Genomic DNA, 20,752 nt, shown 5'->3' on the forward strand with positions numbered 1-20,752 from the left:
CTTGCATGCAGCTTGCGAAAAAACGTCACTTTCTTGATTTTTTTTCGACAAGAAAATAAATGTTTATGGAAAACCTGTGATCGACGCTGAAGTTTCCAACGTTGGAGTCCAACGAAATGATCGAAAAAAACTCTCCAATAATTCCAGTAATTCTTCTATTTTGTTCCCGGTCAAATTTGCGATTCGTAGTTTTTCAAGCTGCACCAACGATTCGTGAAATAAAAAATTGGTGACTAACAAGCGTTATTTTCGTTCATTTCGTTGGACTGCAACGTTGGAAACTTCAGCGTCGTGACGTTCGTTGGTACGAATGTTCGTGTACTGGTACAATTTTTTTCACCAAAAAATATCTCAAAATGGCCGAGGTGTATTTCAGTAGCACCTTTTTTTGAGCGTCAGTCGCGGTGTGCGTGATAACTAAATAATGCTGGAAATTAAAATTTGCAAATTGCTTCCTCAAAAAAGATGGTCAAGACGCACGATGCTCAAAGTTTACTGTACGAGAGATGCTGTATTTTTCACGTTGGCTTCCCCGTAGAGGAGGCTTTCAGCATTGTTATAAAAAGCTTGAGAAAACGATTTGTTACCTTTTTGCTCCTAAAACTGAATGACGAGCCATCAGAAAAAAAAGTCTGCAGCTTTCAATTTTCATAGTTTTTCTATTCACATTTAAATTCAATAATTCCGACTTTGCTGGAAAGTATAGAATTAGGACAGACTTATACACGCAAAATCTTACGGAATTTCGAAAAATTCAAGCGCTTGACGATTTTTCGAAAAACTCATATTTTCGTAAAATTAAAAAAATCATCAAATTTAAGGAGGGAGGATCGCGACGATACAACGTTGCCATGCTAAAGCATGTTAAAAATGTTAAGAATTTCATAAATTTTGGTAAATCTATTCTTTCAAAATGTACAAGACAATATAAATTTTTTTACATTTTTCTACCACACAGCTCTCGAGTAATTGAACTCTAAAGTTCACGCGTATAAGCATACAAGTTCGTGCATAAGAAGTTCGATTTAACGCTCAATCATTCGATAACGACGTGGCAAAAAAATGTGAAAAAAATTGTATTCGTATACTTGATGCCAAAGAACGTTGTCACGAAATTTGATAAAATTCTGATTATTTTGAGTTCCTCGTCCACCCCCCTTAACGGCTCGACCGATAATTCCAAAATCCAATGCCAGCCTTCCTATGATGATAATCTATTTATAAAAAAAAAGGAATAGTAATAAATCTCAAAATTTTCGGAAGTTAGAGCGTCGACACCCTTTTTTTTGAAAATTTCAAAACCTCGTGGGATTCGTATTTTTTTTACGAATTCTGGCAAAATTATCAGAGAACGAAGAGCTTGTACAGATAAACATTTGTGCAAAACGGTAGCCCTGTATCTCAAATCGTTTTCGAGACATGATTTTTCGGTGTTTTGGGACATTTTGGGCACATTGGCATTGAAAACTGGGAAAAAAATGTCATCATCAGCTTCCTCTATGAGGAAGCAAAACTATTAATCCGATCCGTGGCAAATTTGTACGAATTATTTGTTACAATATTAGCTCGCGGGCCTGGACGAAGGATTCGTAGAAATTTTGATGTAAAAAAAAATAGCGACAGTTTTAACGAAAAATTCATTTTTCGAGGTCCTCAATTTTTGGTTTTTTGTTACAATTTTAAGTGGCGCAAATTTCGTATGGATCGGATTAATAGTTTTTTAGTAATCGTCTCCACCGCGAAGGTATTCTTAAAAAAAGACGATTCCAAGATAATCGCGTTTAAAGATCCGAGTGTTAGAGGGCCGCGATCTTTATGAAACTTCGTGTCACTATTCTTCAGACATTGTACTCGAAGAATATCTAATAAGAAAATTTTTCGATTTTTCTGCCCATCACAAAAGTGTGTAAAAAAAAGTCGAAAAAAATCCTCTCGTAGATCAATTGTGCAAGTGCCATGCCAAATTTCAAAAGGATCGGTCCAGTAGATTTCGATTTACTGTTCGTTGATGGACAAATTTTTTCTAAAGTCCCACTGAAGATTTGCTAGCATCGAGTTAATTATTGATGTTCGAATTTTAAACATTATTAATGTGATGTGACAATCAATAAAATTGGCTTGCTATAATCTGTAGCGCCTAAGAAAGTCCTTAAGGAGTTTCGGTACAAAAGTCAAAATATTAAGAAATTGATGAAATTTGGTGATAATGTTCTTCAACATCAAGTGCGAAAACACAAATTTTTTCAAAATTTTCTTCTACTTAGTTATCGAGTAATTACGCATTAAAGCAGATTTCTTATGCCCGGAATGTATGCCTATATATATGGAAACGCTATGCTTATACACGTAAACTTTAGTGATCAATTACTCGATAACTGTGTAGAAGAAAAATCTTAAAAAATTTGTATTGTCAAATTTGGCACTAAAGAATATGTTCACCAAATTTTATAAAATTCTAAACTTTTTGAAATTTTTTATGTTTTTAGCATGGTTTAGAGCATGGCAACATTGTATCGCCTGTACCGAAACTCCTTAAAATTGGGCCGTTTTTCGATTTTATTTCTGTCAAGAAAATCAATGGAATTGATGATAAAACGATGAAAATGAATGGGAGAAAAATAACAAAGTGGCACGTTCGATGGATCATCAAAAAGCGAAAGAAAAAAAAACGTTTAATTGGATCGAATGTTGGGAATGAATGAGAAGGAAGAAAAAGCAGAAAGTGGTTGAGCGAAGAAGGAAAAAATTTCGTATTTTCTTTACCTAAACAACATGGCAAGATTTCTTCAACAGAAAGATCTGCGGGTTTGTTGATTGGCTAAAATTTTCCGAGCATGCCAGCACCGATGAGGATGACTCTTCGACGCTGCAGAGACCTGAACGTCTGACGGCCACCTGTGACAATCGGATATGGAAATTAGTTATAATTGTGCATACTTATTGGCCGAATAAATGAAAGAAATTGAGAGAGAGAGAGAGAAAAAAAAAAACTAGGAAAGAAAAAATAAGATCGAAGGCGAAATAATTAAACGAGGGAGACTTTAGTCACGAGGAAGCGATAGTAAAAGCATAAACAAAGGGAAATTATCGAAGCGTGAAATTTCACGAGTCGTAGCAGCCGCGAATCGGAACAACGACATTGGCCAATGGCAAGGTCACTCGGCGTGCGTTAACCTCGTTTTCGAGCCTCGAAAATCCCGAGACGAAATCTCAAAACTCGAGAGAAATTCGAACGAATGAGAAATAATGGGGACGAAAATCGCCCAATAGTTTTAGTGCTTAATAAATAAACGGGGCTAAGATTGAGTTATCAATGAGTCGTCCGAGCGATCACCGCGATACGATCGATTTGCTCGATCGATCAATCGACCCCCGGTTCGTCGCTCGTTTTACACGTAAAAGAGTTTCTCGCCTAAGATCAAAGCGTCCACCACATTTATCTGACCATTTCGATCTGCACAGAGACTCGCACACACGCGCGCACAGACACTGCGACACAGAGACATTTAGACACGCGTAATCGAGCCTTGATCCGTCTCTCGTGCTCTCCCTGCAACTTTAGACGAGCGTCTCAAGTGGCAAGACCAACACTCCAAGATTATCGTCGATAACTTAATAGATGCTTGAAAATGTCAAGATTTGCTATCGTTCTTTACAATCTCAATGGCTTTCATTCTTTCCAATTATCCGTCGATACTTCTAATTTTCATTGCTATTATCCAGTCGTCACTGCGCGCACCAGAAGCACTTTTTTATAGGAAAATTCGGTACTTCGTCCTTGAAAACTCCCCCTCGAACGGTTTCCCAGGTTCGAGTTTTTATTTTCTGTGAAAAAAGTAACATCGAACTCGGACTCGGGTGAAGCTGGTTAATTTTTTGAGCTCAGCGTTTCACATTCGAAACGACGAATTGTTTCAAGATTTTTTTCTTATTTGACGACTATGAGAGAGTAGAGTAAAATCACTTTTTGGCGCATTGTCAAATTTTTTAGTAAAAAGAATGAGAATTTTTGATGCAAGACTTTTGGCTCATTATTTTCCAATCGTTCGTTTTCGTTGTAATTTGTATCCAATATTTTTTATGCTGAAAAAACTACTTTTATTTTTGGTACGAAAGTCCCTTTGTTTGTGCTTCAATTATAATTACGTCACACGCGTAGTTTCTTCGGAATTTATTGGAGGATAATGGTGTCGGTGACACTCCTTAAAGTAGTATTCTTAATGGAGAGGTCAAAAATTGAGAATTTTTCGTGTTCAAGGGCGCGATAAAAGTGCTGATTTCGTGTTTCATTGACGCTGTATATTTTCACGTGAATTTTAAATAATTCGTCAGAATAAATTTTTAAGCGACGAAAATCGGGCTCATTATTCTCCGAAGTGGACGTCGATCGTCTGAATTTTTGGGCGCTGCACGAATTCCCGGAATCGTAGCTCGACTCCGAGAACAGCTCTCGGAACGCGAGGTTCTTTGCGCTTTCACGAACGCGCCAGTCTTTTTGCAAGAGTTTTCGGGGCCTGCAATCGAGTGGGTGAAATTCCAACGAGCTTTTCTCCCGTGGCAAAGCAAGAGCGGGAATAAGTTGATTTTTGGTCGACTCGAGGTGCGAGATCGTCGAGAGCTGCCAATGACCGTCAGCATTTGACAGGCAGGAGGCTCCTCAAGAGGTTTTTTTTCTATTAGAACGTTCGACTCGATTGACCCTGGGCTGCGGCCATTTTTAACGAGAAATTCGAATGAAAAAAAAATGTATTTCCAAGCAACAAATCAACCGAATCGTTCAAGCTTTTATGTCGAAAAACAATTAGTTCCGTAGGGATCGGAGTTTCAAAAAAACGCGTTAAAAATAAGTGAGAAAGTGTTGATTCAGCGTTAACATTTATTATGAATCGAATTAATGAATAATTCAATAAATGGAAATATCGAGATTCGGAATCATTAACTTCTCATCAATGTGATTTTAAACCGGCTCTATGTGCTTTGGACCGGGTCCATAAGTGCGTGTAAGAGACGAGAGGACTCGAAGTATTTATTGTTTTGAAACGTTGCCAATGAAAACTGCTGGAACTGTTGCACACGAGTAATCGCTGCGTTCCTCACTTTCTCTCTCTTTCTTGCCCCTCCCCCGCGCGTGGCTCAGCGAATGGGGTTTTTCTAGTGCTACTTCACATGCAATTTGAGTGTCGGAATTTTCATGAAAAATTACGAGTATATCGCTGGTGTTTCAAGAACAAATGATCGCAGGCAATTCCGAGTCTGTTTGCCACAAATACTGCGCGAGTTCGAATGTACCATATCAACAAGGTGCATTTGCTCATTGCACAAATTCCGTTATCACCATCGATTCAAGAATGAATGCTGAAGAATTATTATTTTCAAATTTCGAAATAGAGTTGTAAAAAAATGGGGAAAATATTTATTTGGGACGAGATGTCAATTCATGAGCGACACGGGTCAACGGCCGGAATGTTATCGCACGCTAAGCAACGACCGAATAATGAAAAGCTCATTTTCGGGGTAAAAAGGAAAAATTTTACTGCCTTGTCGATTTATTTCGTTTTATTGTTTGTGTATAAATCATAAAGTGGTAGCGACGTCAAAATAACACATGGACACATTTATCAGCACGTGATGCTTCTTTTCACTAATTACACACACACACACGTGCTTGAAAAGTCGTTATTTAAGATGTTACGATTGATAGAATGAAAATTTGACCGGAATGTTTTCTATGTAATGAAAAAAAGTACAAAAGGCAGATGAATATTTACGTTATATTTACCTGTGACTCGTAACCGTGTTAAGCATGGTAATCCAATCGGATGTTATGGAGAATTTCCGGGCTATCGCGTTGACATTCTCCGTGTTCTAGCCTCACGAGCGCGCTTTCGTTTCGGATTCGAAGAAAAAATGAAAACGATGATAAGCCCAAAAGAGCAAGGCGAGCCTTCGAACGAAAGCGATTTATATTTTTATTGTAAATACGAATTAAAAATTCTTTCCCGCGTAAGCTCACGCAAATATGCGTCCTCGTAAAGAATGAACGAATGAAAAAACAAACTCTCCCACTACAGAAGCACAATTTCAAGTTCAAACTATTCTCGGTGAGAGGAAAAACAAAACAGCACAAAAGGTTCGCTATTATATTTATCACGACACAGTAATCACGTCGAGTTTATTGAAATTCAGGCGTATTCGAAGGTTATTTTTGTGAAAAATTCACTATTTTTATACTGATTTATTGGACAAAAAAATCGATGACACTCCGAACAGATTTCGCGACGCACTTTGAACGTATGTATATATTTATTTGCACATATATGTACGTTACGTGTATTTTCTTTTTTTCTCCCGAACGCCGATCGCTCGACGACGTTGCTCGAGCGCGCCCTCGCGCGCGCGCACCCTCACTCGCGCCTGGCCGACACGCGTGAGCCACACATACGCGTGTATACACGAATGTCCGAGCGAAAGAGAGGGAGAGGAATAGAGAGGAACACGCCGTGGGCACTTCCGCGCTTCCCGAATATACCTTTGCGTTTCGCTCTTATAATTCTTTCAACGATTTCACATGTGCGTGTGTGCGTTACACGTTACAAACACTGGTGTGCGTGTGCGTACGTGCATATGTACGAATCGCGACAGTGTTCCCCCGCGAAGCAACGTCAAGCGCTGCCATCTACCGAATCACGTTTACTCGCGATCTTTAGGCAGGCGATCTGTTCGCCCTGCTCTTTCGTACAGAGACGATTTTTCACCAATGAGGATGTAAGAGTTTCAAAAAAATGATGAAACTAGCACGAGGGCGGAGGAAGCTGGAGAATAGAGAATTTACGAACAATAACACGATCAGCGGGAATTAAGGGTTGTGCGGTGCAAATACAGGGGGTCTCGCATATATCCCGCACAGGGCCAACAGACTCTCCATGCGCCGTAGATCACAGTTGATCTTTGGAACTGCATCAACGACGTCCGAATCTCCCTCGTGTTCGTTTTAATCACGTTTTTTGCCTCCTTTACGCTAGCAAAATTATTTTTTTCGCGTTTACGTCTCATTCAGTAAGAGCCCCGGAACTTCCGATTGATTATGCACTTTTGCACAACGAGTCAACATCAAATCATGAGTTTAAGTCTAAATCGTTTTTAAAATACTCTCACTTTTGTCTCTCTCTCTCTCTTTCTCTCTCGTATTGTTCACTCGTTTGCTCTAAATAGATCGACAATATTAACTATTCACTTTATTTAATACTCGTATACATACGATTTTCTTATTATTTTCAACGATATTGAGGTTCAATGGAAGACAAACAAATCGCTGATTTCCGGGTGACGATTTCAAAAAAATTCCACACCGCACACGACGAGACGATCGACTGCGCCGCTCACCGCGAGAGACCGTACGCTTGCGGGGATCGCGACGTACTGAGCTAACACATGATTTTCCTCGATCGCTAGTTTTCAGTATCGCCGCGTAGAGGGCACCACTCTCGGCCGAGCACTCGCCGAACCCGCTCTCCGCCAGTCTGTGCTCTCGACACTTTGCTTTATTATTATATATATTCAACTATCGATATATAGATCGATTACGAACGAAATAACGTAACTCGCACCATTTTCTCATATAGTCTCATACCCGTTACGCCTTTTCTTCGCTCAACCGATGATTTTGTGTATGTGTAACGCAAAAACTCTCGAGCCTCGGCACATGTCGTACAATTTCGGTACGCGTGTTCGCCTCATGTACTCTCTCGTTTTCCTTCGCGATATATATTCACTTGTAAAAAAAGATGAAACATCTCTCTGGCTTTCTCAGAGAAAGAATAAATTCTCCATTATTTCTCTCAGCATGAAATCTTCAATTGTTTGATCACGTATCGTCGACGCATCCCGTAAATCGAAAACTTGGGTGATTCTTCGCGTTCATTCGTCGCGTCAATCAACTCGTGTTTGTTTTTCGAACAGAAGAAAAAAATACTTGACGAATGACGTGCTGTAATCACGTTAGCGTTACGTGTCTCCTACTCTTTTTTTCCTACCACTTTTTACCGCGTAAATTTACGAAATCTTCGAAGCACCTTCCGAAAAGCTTACGTCGGCCCAAAATCCAGCGCACATTTTACGGTCGCGAAATACATTTTTTCACCGAATTCGTCCGAAATGAATAATTCGAACGGGTGCATGAGAATTTTTATATAAAAACAGAATATTTATTTATATGATAATATTCATTATATAAAATAATATTTATAATATGAAACGAGTATCGGAGAGAGTTACTCGTTATTGAAGCACGAGGTGATCGCACGCAATCATCATTTTATCCCTCCATTTGACTCGCTCCTCTTCAGCCGGAGTCTGTTTACTCGAGATAGATAACGAAACCGCCTGTTGCTTGTACACACACCGAGTACAAATCGCACTCCGCTATGTTATACTTGCAACCAATGCATATGCGCGTTGATAAGACTGAATTAGCTAGTAGTGCAACCGAAATATATATGTATACAAATAATATGAATATACTTATCAAATATACACGTTAACTTGGATAAAAAAAAAGAAAAAAGGTAAGAAACAGCTTTATATCGAATAGCTTTCGAATGATATCAGATTCCATGCATATTTTTGGTTAAGCCCGCGAGAAATACACTGCTCACGGTCAAAATGATGAAATTTCCAGACTTTTTACACTTGAACTCAAAAATGGGTCGTAGACAATGAAATCAGACGAATCAGACGAAGAAAAGTAGGGTTATGAAAACGAAGGGTCGCAGCTGTAAAACGTGAGCGAAAAAGTGCCATTTTTTGACGAATGACAGCGTTACGATCGTTGTCAGAATGTTTCGAACGGTTCTGTGGCGCTGATTACTTGTCGAGAGTGAAATTTCTTTGAAATCTGGCTCAGAGAAGCGAAATAAATGTAATCTTGATACAATATTTGTACTGTCCTCGGGTTAAAGAGCCAACGATATAACCAACGTTTCATGGTAAATTTTTGATCGAAAAAGTGCGGAGAGAATCGGAAGATGGAGCGTCGTTTCATTGTGCAATTGCTGAAATGGCGGGTCGACGGACTGGCTCTCGGAAAATGAGCTGCTTCCGGGTTGGTTAACGCGGTTTTGAAGCTTTTTCCGGAGTGAATAAATTTCGTACTCGGAAGACAGTATCCGAAAATATTTATTTTTCGCACGCGTCGAATAAATAATTTAAGCGAAATTCTTACAATTAAATATGAAGTACATAATAATTCAAGTCGCTGCACCGCTGTAATGAAAACACGGAATTGTGTGTCGATTCAATAACACCGACAACTGGAATGGACGAATCAGTGAAGATTTTTCTTCAATACGAACGGAAGAAAGAGAAAATCATTGAATCTGCTCATCGCTGTTAGAGGAAAGTGTTAAGTTTATACTTTTTGGTGCTCCTAGACTTTTCGCCTCTTTGTTGCGCTAAGCCTCGTTGTAGTTTGGTTAGAATCGTTAATACATTTTTTTTCACAAAATTGAAATATCGATACGAATTGAACTAAGCCTTGGAACGGTCGTTCGGGAATGACGTCGAAAGATTCGTCGTCGAGCGACATGCAACGAAATATTTTTCTGCACCGTTTTGTTTAGAAATTGAACGACATCAATCGAGAGGATGAGGCGCTCCGATGAGGGGCGTGATGTCCCAGCCGTCAATTTCTTCGGTCGATTGTGTCGCTCGTTGTTTTAAATCTAGAAAAACGGTGCTTTCGCTCGGGCTGTTAGGGGCGGATCTGCAAAGAGTTTTGCTGACGACAGTTTCGTTCGGTGGCTCGAAATCGAAGGCTGAATTTTTCACGAGATTCAAAGAAAAAAAGTCTTTCGAAAGGAAATTCTTCATCTCCGATTCGTTCTCGGCTCGTAATTCCGACTGACATATTTTTTCGACGCACGGACAAGAGTTACTCGATAATCTTGCGCTCTCGATGTACTTGAGACTCGGCGATAGAACCGCTTTCAATTTCGACGGACTGTTGTCCTCGATCGATTCGAGATGCTCGCTCTTCATAACGTCCTTATGATCCAGTCGGTCGGAACTCGCGAACCGCAAACGCTTCGGCGAGTCGCTCGAGCACCGTAAAAATCTCGTTCGCGTCAAATGTTTGTTTTTTAACGAACTACGCGGCACCAACAAATCCGCGTGGGTTTTTTCACCCGCCCCACCATTCTCCTTCGCCTTGCGCTCCTCCCAGCGGGCTTTTCTCGATTCCACGTTCTCTCCGATCAGCCAATACGTCAATCTGTCACCTTTGCCCTTCATCGGCACTATTCCACGCTCCACCAAATGGAAACCACCCAACTCGTCCAACAGGCGCTTCGTCTCTTGGCTGCAATGAATCTTCAGAGCTGTCTCCGCCCGAGCAGTACAAAACAATACAAAACAAACATTTTTAAACTGCCATCCCTCGAAAAATAACGCGCTCACCAAAAACGGCGCAAAATTTCATTCTTTAATTTCCCATTAAGGGGGACGATTTCTTCGAAAATTTAACGAGCTTCAAACACTTTTTTTTTCAACAAATTTTACTATCCAAACGAGAATATTTTTCAAACTATTTTCGAACCAACTTGGAAGGACTTTCATCGATCTTGTCCAAAAATGTGCTAAAAATTCGAAAACTCGATTGACCAACTCACGCGATCCCGTCGATTCCATCCTGCTAGCTGTGTTAACGGTATCACCGAAAAGGCAATACCGAGGCATTTTCAGTCCAACGACACCCGCGCAAACCGGACCCGAATGCAGGCCTATTCTGAGCTGCAATTTGTCCATCGGCCTGTGACGAATTCGGAACTGTTTGATAGCGTCGAGCAGACGCAACGACATGCTGGCGATTTCTGCCGCGTGATTTATTCCGTTTCTTATTGGTAATCCGCTGACCTGCATTTCCAAAATTTCATTAACCACGCGCTATTTTATTGCTGCGGGAATTTTTCTTTTTTCGGTGTTTTTCTTTAACTCAAGGTCATAGAAAACTCGAGTAAATTAGCATTCGTCGATTGGAATAAAAATATTGAATTTTATTTTTCATTTCTTGGATTTTATTTTCATTTTCATTTTTTTTTTTTTTTTTTTTTTTTTTCATTTAAGGAGTTTCGGTACAGAAGTCAAAATATTAAGAAATTGATCAAATTTGGTGATAATGTTCTTCAACATCAAGTGCGAAAATTCAAATTTTTTCAAAACTTTCTTCTACTTAGTTATCGAGTAATTACGCATTAAAGCAGATTTCTCATGCCCGGAAAGTATGGAAACGCTATGCTTATACACGTAAACTTTAGTGATCAATTACTCGATAACTGTGTAGAAGAAAAATCTTTAAAAATTTGTGTCGTCAAATTTGGCGCTAAAGAATATGTTCACCAAATTTTATAAAATTCTGAACTTTTTGAATTTTTAAATTTTTTTAGCATGGATTAGCATGGCAACATTGTATCGCCTGTACCGAAACTCCTTAATTCGAATTATTTGAAAATTGAGTCAACGAAAATTGTGTCAAATCGAAAAATTTCGTTCCTACGAGCATTTGACGAGAAATAAATTTTCGTTGGACTTTCTTTTCCTTATCTCAGCGTGAGTCAAAAATAATGATCATTTTACTGGAAAATGCTTTACGAATAAACTTTTATGGCTCGTTTGTTATTTGATTATTGAGATGTTTCCTCAATGCACAATTTTATCGTTCGAAGGAATATTTTATTGATCCCATTGTTTCTGGATTGGACTCGATAAAATGTGGGCCTTTTCTGTCGCTAAATTTCTTTGACTTTGACAATTTGTTGAGTCTACTCACAACCATGTAGGCGTCGCCGATCGTCTCAACTTTGTACACATCGTAATTTTCGATCGTCGAGTCAAAGCACGTGTAGAGATCATTGAGAAAATCCACCACCTGAAAGTCGAAGTGAACGAGGAAAAAAAACTCGAAAGACTTTCCGGTCTCGTTAAATCCATTCAACTTTTTTCACGGGCTCTTGAAATTTTACCTGGAGCGGCGAGCTCTCGGCAGACATTGCTGTAAATCCAACAATATCACTGAAATAAATGGTCACGCAATCGAAACCCTCGGCCTCGACTTTGTGACCGCGTTTCAACTGCTCGGCCACGCATCGCGGCAGCATCTCGTACAAAAGTGCGTCTAAACATTGAAGAATGAGCAAATTTTTGGGTCAGCACGATCGAACATTCGATTATGGCACGCAGAAGCGAGTGCTTCTTTAAAAAAATTTTTTAAATGTTTTTTTTGTCAATTTTTCTTCATTTTTTTCTAATTTAAATTAAATTTTTTATTTTTTTATTTTTCGAACGCAAACAATTTCATTTTTATCCCGACTTCTTCTGCAAACATTTTTTTTCGAGCTTGAACGTTTTTTTCTTCAACGTTGAACTTGACAGTTCGGTTAATTGAAAAAAAAAAATTCTCGACCATAATTCGCAGAGTGTCGAAACTCCGACTGCCATTTTCGTACAGATTTAGTACAAAATCAATGATTTTTATGAAAATTTACGAACTTTAGGTAGTCGAAAGTATTCGGGGAAATGAAACGATCGAAGGGGAGGAAAATGAGGAAAAGCTTGACTCTGCACCTGTTTTTTTCTTCTCCTCTGTCAGCTGATCCGTCCGCTCGTCGACGAGTGCCTCGAGATTGTTGGCGTACTTTTCCATCATCGCGATCATGTTGTCAAAAATGTTGGGTTTCCTGACAAAATAAGGGGGAAAAAGTGAGCTTGATTTAGCCTCATTACGACTGGATAAAATTTGCTTTTCGTTTGTTCTTCTTCTTTATTTGAGATTGAAGTAAATTTGATACTCACATTCCTCTCCTCAGGGGACGCAAGCGGTTTCTGATCACCCGAAAATCCGGACGAGACTCCGAGTCTTCGGACCAACAATCCAACAAGCAATCTCTTACGAAGTCGAAACAGTTTTCCAGCTGCTCCAGCGGCGGTCTGCAAAGTCGGGGAAATTTTCAACGTCTCTGAAGGACGCGCTCGCCGGAAAATTCGAGCAGGTAACGAAAAATTGAAAGAAAATTCATCGGCGATCAAAAATTGACAAAAATGTTCGTAAATCGATGAAAAATGTTTCAGAAACTCCCAGACAACTTCGAGACCGGAAAAAATAGAAGAGGACACCTGAAGGGAGGCTCGCCGGGAACGCGGGTGATGATTTTCTTCAACACCTCCGAGACGCTCAATTCGGTGAAGCCGAAAGGTCCGTGTCGACCGTACAACTCGTAAAGGACGATGGAGAACGAGTACGTGTCGCCTTTCTGGTAGTCCCGGACCGAGGGCTCTCCGAGTTTCGTCGACCTCAGGAACTCCGGTGCTTTGTACAGGAGAGCTGGGGAAATGAGAATTTTCAGAGTCGTGGAAAGATCGATTCTCATTTTGGAGTCACTCATCTCGAGAGTGCGACGAAAAAATGACAGTCCTCGTGCTCGCACCTTGACACTTTTTCATGACTTTGTCGGGCTCGCACTCGGCGTCTCGTTTGAATTCCCTCAAACCGAAATCCGCGAGTTTGACGACCCATCGCGAGTCCACGAGACAGTTTGACGACCTCAAGGACCCGTGATATTTGATGACGGACTCGTGCAAGTAGATCATCCCCTGGGAAAAGGAATCGAATGAAATTCACCAGATTCGGGAGCAGTTGTGACTCTCGTCGGAGGGTGAACACAGTTCTCAAGGGCAACTCACTCGAACGATGTCTCCGACGAGAGAAGCCATGAACATGTTGTCCAATTTCATGTCCTCGTTCTCCAAAATGTCCTGTTTATTGACCGTAAAAGAATATTTCATATTTGGCTTCTTCGTTCCCGGTGGCTTGGGCACTCGGGACGAAAATTCGTTTCTATTTTCACGCGCGTTCGTCAAAATCTTTGGCTCAGGCACCAGCATTTTGGTTACGTTCCAACAAAGTTTCACTACACGGAATCTTTCTTGTAATCTGATAAATTCTGTTGCCTGGAACTAAAAAAATTTGAGTACGCGCAGCAAAGTATTTGAAGGAAGAAAGCTTCGTCTCAGTACAGAGCCAATGCTTCGTTCTTTCTTCAAATAAAATGTTATTTTTGCTTTTTGGTCCCATAAATACCTTGAGACTGCCCCTTGCACAGTACTCTACGACGATGCAAATGTTCGGTGGGTCGGTGCAGGCTCCGATGAACGCGTTGAGATTGTCGTGTCTCAGATCTCTCATCTGCGAAGACGGTTTACCAAAAATCAGTCAATTTTCGTACAGTGGATGGCGAGCGGGGGTGGTGAAAGGGACCGAAAATGACGGAGCTCGTATCGACAGTTTTTCGTTGCTTTGAACTCGCTCTTGTAAGCGATTGAATAAGCAATAACTCACCATTTTGAGTTCCTTCTTCATTTCTCGTGTCATTTCGATCGACTTTTTCCGAACTTTTTTCACTGCGAATGTGCGTCCCTTGTAAAAGCCGATTTCGGTGTAAATCATGGAATACCGGAAGTCCGCATCGGGGTTGGAACTCAGGGACGCTTGACTAGTTCTGATTGGCTGCGTGAGTGTCAGTCAAACGTTCGAATTATCGCACAGGCAAAAAGCTTCCTCCAACTTCACAGTAGTTCGAGTTTCCATCAGAATCCAAATTTTTTGCTCCTTTTTAAAAATCGAACGATGGCTTTACCTTAAAGTTGTTTTTCGCCTGACTATTCTCGTGAATTCCACTGCTCGCCTCATTCTTCGAGCCCCTGATTTGAATATCCTTGTAATTGACTTTCCAGAGCAGAGAATCAAGCTCCTGTTCGTAGCGCCAGTTGCGATAAGCGACGAGAAAAATGGCTGCGAGCACGAGGAAGATTCCTCCGACGACGCCACCGATAATTTCGCCCGTGTAAGCTGAAAGTTTTCGTTCGTTAAAAATATTCCTGAAGCTCCTCGGTGGGGTCTGAAATATCGTTGAACCTCACAGTTGCACTTTTCTCCGTGGTAGCCGCAGTAAGGCTCGGCGACAGGCGGGCCGTCCCCGATCCAAGAGATTTTCCTGGTCAGTCGAAGTTTCTGAAGTAAAATAAAAAATTCTCAAAAATGTCTTCCACCGTTTGAACCTTGTTGGAGAACTTTTGAGTAAATTCCCAAAAAAATTTCTTTCAGTAGAAAATCATTAACGAACAGAAAAACTGAATTTTTTCTTAATGCCAGTTGAAAAATTATTTTTACCGGCAAATTAGTGTTTTCCTCTTTCCCCACGAACTGCCCGATCGGATAGAGCCCCGGAATTTTGTCCAAACTGTCGTCCAACGCCACGAGCGTGTAATTGCCCTCGGCATCGCCGTTTTCGTCCATGTAAACCAAGTACCTAGAAAAGTTTTTTTAAAATGATCAACACACTGGCAAGAATCACGTCGATTGTTTTCTGAGGAGTTTGGACTCTCGTGACTGTGCCATCGACTCTCGAAACTTCATGAATAATTTTTTGATTTTCAGTGAAACTTGCCCCATCGCACTCTTGTAATGAAGGCCGTGCAAGGCCCGAGCGATCTCCGTGCCGTTTCGAGGGTCCCTGTTTTCCTTGAGGACAAGAAGAAGCGCCCGTTCGTAAAGATGAACCGCGTCGTAAAGGTACGCTGTCTCAGGGACGATCTGCCTTGTAACAAAAATGGAAAATAAAGATGGAAAAACACTTGGTGCGCAATGGGAGTATCGAGGTGGGAAAGAGAGTGGTAAGTTCACGTCGAAAGTCGACTCACTAAAATTCAGTCTTTTCAGTACCTGAAAAGTTCATTTAACGAAGCAACTTTTTTTTTCATATTTCTAGTCACCTGAACGACGCCTCCGACGTTAGCCAGTGGATTTCGGTAATTGAACGGTGGCATCTGGCGATACTGGTTAATGAGCCTCGTAAAATTGTCAAAACCCATCGGCGCCGAAGCGACGATGCTGAAGTAACTTCTGTAGGCTTTGAGGACAGAAAAATCGGTTTCCTTCTGCCACAGGCCACGGAGATACTTGTCAGGCTGCTTCTCGTCGTACTGCTCGATGTCGACGCCGACGACCCAGTATTGACCTTGGAAGCGAGAGTACGACAGTCAATTTCGGAGCTTCCATAACCGAGAAATGGCGACTTTTAATTGTTCAGAAATCAGGAGGTCTGAGGGAGTTTTGAGCTTCGCCGAAGCGAATGCATTTAGCTGTACCTTTGTCGAAGAGTTTTCTCTTTTCGAGTGCAACGAGAAGGCCCATGTGCTCGTAGTAATTGCCCAGGATGACGTAAACTGCAAGCATGAGAAAGGGAGTTGAGTAGCTCGGACGATTCGTTCCGTTAATTCGATTCGAGAGGGATTTCGATCGAGGGAAAAAGGAGCCAAAAAACGTTCTCGATCCGCGACCGAGTGGCGCCGAATTCGTGGCGTCATTTGTCCACAGATTCGAGCGATCGAAGAGGATCGATGATTTTAATCCGCGGGATTAACTTTTCCACGATCGAGCATAAGATAGCAACTGTCGAAGTCTCCGATGAGGCAGAACTCGGGACCCGAGGGGACGGCCGGTTTATGCGTTGACAGGGACAAAAAAATAAATGTGTCACGATGCGTGCGCGGCTCTTGAGTGGGCCGGATGGCAAGAGAAAAGAGAACGATCTCGAGCCTCCGACGCGAGCGAATTTCGAGCACCGTTTTTTATTCTCCTTATTTCATCCTCCTGGCGATTTTCTCGTCCGGCATGGGCCACTTTCGAGCTCATTAAACACGATTCAGGCCCAATTTATATATTTTTATCGAATGCGAAGAAAAATCTTCAGCTCGATTCTCTTCCGTCGTCCAGTCTCGCGGCTGCACGGAATCGAGCTTATTTCGCACCGAGATTAATGGACGTTTCATAATACAAGAGCAACTACGGACGAATGTACAAGCTCGTGGGACTCAAACTCACTGCGGGACTCCCGATAACTCGAGCTGATCAGGTCGTGGAAAGGATTGTTCATGTGCGTCACGTGGTACGGCTCGTTCCAGCAACGCAAATAATTCACGATTATGCCAGCCGACCTCAGCGAGGTCAAGATCGTTGACGCGATGCTCGATATTTTATTGTTGAACTCGAAACGACTCGAGTTCATGTACATGAACGTCACCTGAAACAGAGCTCGTTAATTCTCCGCTCGTCGACGCCCCGGAAACCCTCCTTTTGGGGATTCGTTCGCGGAGTTTGCCGAGGCTCGAGTCCATTCGACAGTTACCTTGGTCCAGTTGAAGGTCTTGAGAACGGAGACGACGGACTTGGATATTTGGGTGTCGGGCGGCCTCGTCCTTATGAACGTCGGGAATTCGTCCTTCCTCGAGGTTTCGTGATGGGTGCAAAACTTTTTGGAACACACACCGTAGAGAATGAGAATAGCGCGAAAGCTCTCTCGAGCCTCGAAGGCCTCGATTATTGTTGAATTTTCTTACGTAAGAGATCATCGGAATATTGAAAGCGGCGGCCATTCTTCCCTCGTGAATGCAAGTCTCCTGGGGCCCGATGTAGGCGCTGACGTTTTTCGTCCACAGCTCCGCGGTCACCAGGATGCTCGTTTCTTCCTCTCCGTAGGTCTCGGCGACGAGGAAATCGAGCTCGTGGCCGAGCTTCCCCAGCTCGCCCTTGTTCACCTTCGAAAAATTTCGGGAATTCAGGAGCTTTTCCAACTCCGAAAGTACAAACTTCTCGCCCGTTTTTATTTTAATAAAAAATTCACCTCCTCGACGGCGAGGGTGAGTGCACCCGAAATCCGGAAGCCGGGCCGCTGGTACTCCAAATCACCGGGACGCCTCTTCGAGCCTGTTATGTAACCGAGTGTGAAGGTCTCCGCGTTCGCAGCCTTGTTCAGCAGGACGTGAACGGCGGTCAGCAAGAGACACGCCTTCTCCAGGCTGGCCACTGGCATCCTCCTTCTGCGATCAAGAGCCGATTGGATCAGAGAAAACTTGACGTTGAATTCAATCCGCACGAAAATTCGTCTTCGCTAAAAGTTTTTATCGATTTGTCATTCCAATTGCTCTTTGGCCCGGTTAACGAATCGGAAATCATCGCAATATCGTGAGTCAGATAAAAACTTTTCGTCCCATTCACAAACGCAATCACGAGTTCATTCGTCGAAGCCTGAGCGACGAGGAAAACTTGCTAACTGTAATTTAGTTCGAACAGCAAAACTTTCCGCGGAAGATGGAAATAAAAAAAAGTCAAAATTGCCGCTCGACTTTGTTTCGGATGAAGCGATGTGGCCGTGATTTTTTGCAAGATTACAAAATTCTTTACCTTTGCAGGAATGCCGATGAGATGTTGCGAGTTTCATCGACCGCATGGACCGCGATCTGCGCCGATGTTCAAGACCGGAAGTTGGGCAGCATCTTGGGATCCGCGCGTATTTGGAGGCTGGAGCGTTCAGTTGCGAGGCTCGAAGCGTCGCTGCAGTTTCCGTTGAGCCTCCATCTCACCGAGGACTTTTCAGCGCCTGGGACGAAGGAGCAAAAAGCGAGTGAGAAGTTTGGAACGCACGTGACAAAAGAGCGAGGGAAAACCGACGGCTGCGATCCCGAGCACACGATTCGAGTGGCTCCGGCCGAGCGACGAACTCGGAAAAGCGATGAGCCGAAGGAAAAATGAGCAACGCGCGCCCCAGCTTTTTATCGGGTCGCGCAAAAGCGGAAGTGGATTAAGGTGCTGAGAGATCCAAATCTGCAGGCTCCTCACACGCCCATTTAAGAGGTCGCGCCGCTCATAAGCTCTCGAAACGCTCGACGGGGGTCGAAGCGAGCTTACGAGATTAACGGCTGGAAGAAGTTGTCGAAGCCCTCGCAGGTGGCCGGTTTAGTAGAAAAAACTCGGCTGCAATGTTAATGGATGAATCTGGCCGAGCATCGCGGGGGTTCCAAGCCGATCGATATCCCGGAGAATGATCTCCCGTTGGGATCGCGACGGAGACTTCCTCTTCGATATTTCCCGGGCGATAAACCTCCTCCAAGTTTCAGCAGACTTCGCCTGCACGTGTCGCCGACAGCTTTCAAATTCCCTCGTTCGTCCAATCCCCGCGGACGGAGCGAATATAAACAGAGGACAATTCCGTTGGAAATTGAAGCGCCATAATCGCGGACGATTTTCTCTGGAAGCTCGTCGCTCGCGAGGAGAGCCACAGAATCGCAAAGCGTTTCCGGCCCGTTGCGAGTGCGACTCTTATACATTCGCGTTGATTGGAAAAGTTGGTAAGTACGCGCATGCGATCGAGGAAGACGGGCAGAGAACACGTAGCGTCTGGCTCAAATAAAAATGTTTTTCTCTCCTCGTTCGAGCTACGAATGCTTAGAATCGTTGACGTCGGGGTTACCGGAGTTCATGCATTTTTTCGACCACGGATACGGGCTCAACTGCGTGTACAGGACGTCCCAAAACCAACGCTGCGAACCCTCAGGATCGATCGATTTTCAACTTCCCCAGAAAACGCGTTCTCGTGAGTTTCTTTCGAGCGCATCCGGACCGAGGATCGGCGACGGTGAGCAGCGGTGTCGACGCTTTCCCGCGATGAGCGAGCCTGCCCAAGAGCCACGAAAACGCACTGCGGTGCTCGAAGCGAAAGGGCTCGCGGTCCGCTCGAGCTTCATTTTCCTGCGTTTGCGTAATCGGAGGTCGACGCGACTCGGGGACACCGGATGTGCATTGAAGCAAGATTTTTGTATGGAGATGCCGACGGGTTGATATCTTCGTCTGAGAGCACATTCGCGTCGGAGTACTTGAAATTCGGGTGCGATATGAGCAAGCGATTATGAAGCGACAGGGATCGGAGTGGATTTTCCTCGATTTTTCTCGCTGCTCCGTTCGGCGTGAGTGGATTTAAAAAGGCATATTTATAGATTCCACGTGGCGGTGACGGCGTATCGAATAATCGTGATGGAAGCAGGTAAATTGAAGTATGCGGGTTACAAGTTTGCCCTCCGGGTGATTCACGCTAGCGATTAATCGTCGGCCCGCAGGCTGACGACGCTCACGGAATTGAACGTTGCTTTTTCTGTTTCCCTCGTCAGGCTCCGCAATCGGTCGTCTAACTCGCTCGGACGTCGTGGCGCGATTAAGTGTGAATATTCAAATGAAACAGTCGCTCGAGCAACCGTCCCACTTACGCTGTGCGCCTTGGAATAGCGAAAATGAAAATGATTCTTTGGATCCCGAGCGACGATTAATTCGCGCCCGATCAATGGGACGAGCCGATCGACTCACTGTTCGAACGCGTCGATTCCACGTGGCTCAAGGCCCCTACAACTGGATTATTCATAAAATGATTCACCGGGAATTCGTTTGTCGAGAGAGCGGAGGATCACGCGGACTAATCGCTTGCCCCACTTGGCCAATATCGCGCGCGTCTTGAAGAATTTTCATAGTTTTCGCACCGCGACGCGCCGCGACAGCGAACCGAGGACGGCGACCAACAACCGATCGCGACCCGGTGCACGACGCGTTTGCTCTGTCCCGCACCGAAACACCTAACTTTCTCTTTCCAAAACGAAATAGGCCTGCGAGCCGCCTCGTCTCCGCTAATCGATTAAACAACCGTCTCTGTTCGTACTTTGGCACTTTACACATCTGCACTCGATCACGATAATTGGATGCCATATTCGCGACGTTGATTTCGATGCCGATACAATTTTCAAACCCGCCGTAAGCCTCGACCGCCAACGGGGATGCTGACAGCAGCGAATCGAGTGCCGATCTCCGGATTTTAGTAATTCC

At 43.1% G+C, this 20,752-nt stretch overlaps 2 protein-coding genes across 2 annotated transcripts in view; both read right to left on the reverse strand.

Moving 5' to 3' along the window:
- The window catches only part of LOC122414979 (receptor-type guanylate cyclase Gyc76C-like), a 39,241-nt gene extending 31,738 nt beyond the window's left edge, over nucleotides 1–7,503 (reverse strand). The window contains exons 1-2 of the mRNA XM_043426709.1: nucleotides 5,780–7,503; nucleotides 2,764–2,895 (exon numbers count right to left, since the gene is read on the reverse strand). The gene's annotated coding sequence lies outside the window, so the exon portion shown is untranslated. The remainder of the gene's footprint in view (nucleotides 1–2,763; nucleotides 2,896–5,779) is intronic.
- A 1,654-nt stretch (nucleotides 7,504–9,157) lies between these two features.
- Nucleotides 9,158–17,918, reverse strand: LOC122414410 (guanylate cyclase 32E). Its single transcript, XM_043425669.1, has 21 exons — nucleotides 17,730–17,918; nucleotides 17,446–17,643; nucleotides 17,235–17,357; nucleotides 16,931–17,129; nucleotides 16,195–16,272; nucleotides 15,820–16,064; nucleotides 15,495–15,640; nucleotides 15,218–15,356; nucleotides 14,968–15,058; nucleotides 14,685–14,896; nucleotides 14,387–14,554; nucleotides 14,129–14,233; nucleotides 13,732–13,803; nucleotides 13,476–13,641; nucleotides 13,165–13,372; nucleotides 12,844–12,978; nucleotides 12,616–12,728; nucleotides 12,015–12,166; nucleotides 11,822–11,920; nucleotides 10,665–10,908; nucleotides 9,158–10,373 (listed from the first exon to the last, which is right to left on the reverse strand). The coding sequence occupies exons 1-21, from the start codon at nucleotides 17,916–17,918 to the stop codon at nucleotides 9,631–9,633; spliced, it is 3,825 nt and encodes a 1,274-aa protein (XP_043281604.1). The 3' UTR covers nucleotides 9,158–9,630.
- Nucleotides 17,919–20,752: the final 2,834 nt, after the last annotated feature.

Source organism: Venturia canescens, chromosome 8 (assembly GCF_019457755.1).
Source record: "Venturia canescens isolate UGA chromosome 8, ASM1945775v1, whole genome shotgun sequence".
Lineage (NCBI taxonomy): Eukaryota > Metazoa > Arthropoda > Insecta > Hymenoptera > Ichneumonidae > Venturia > Venturia canescens.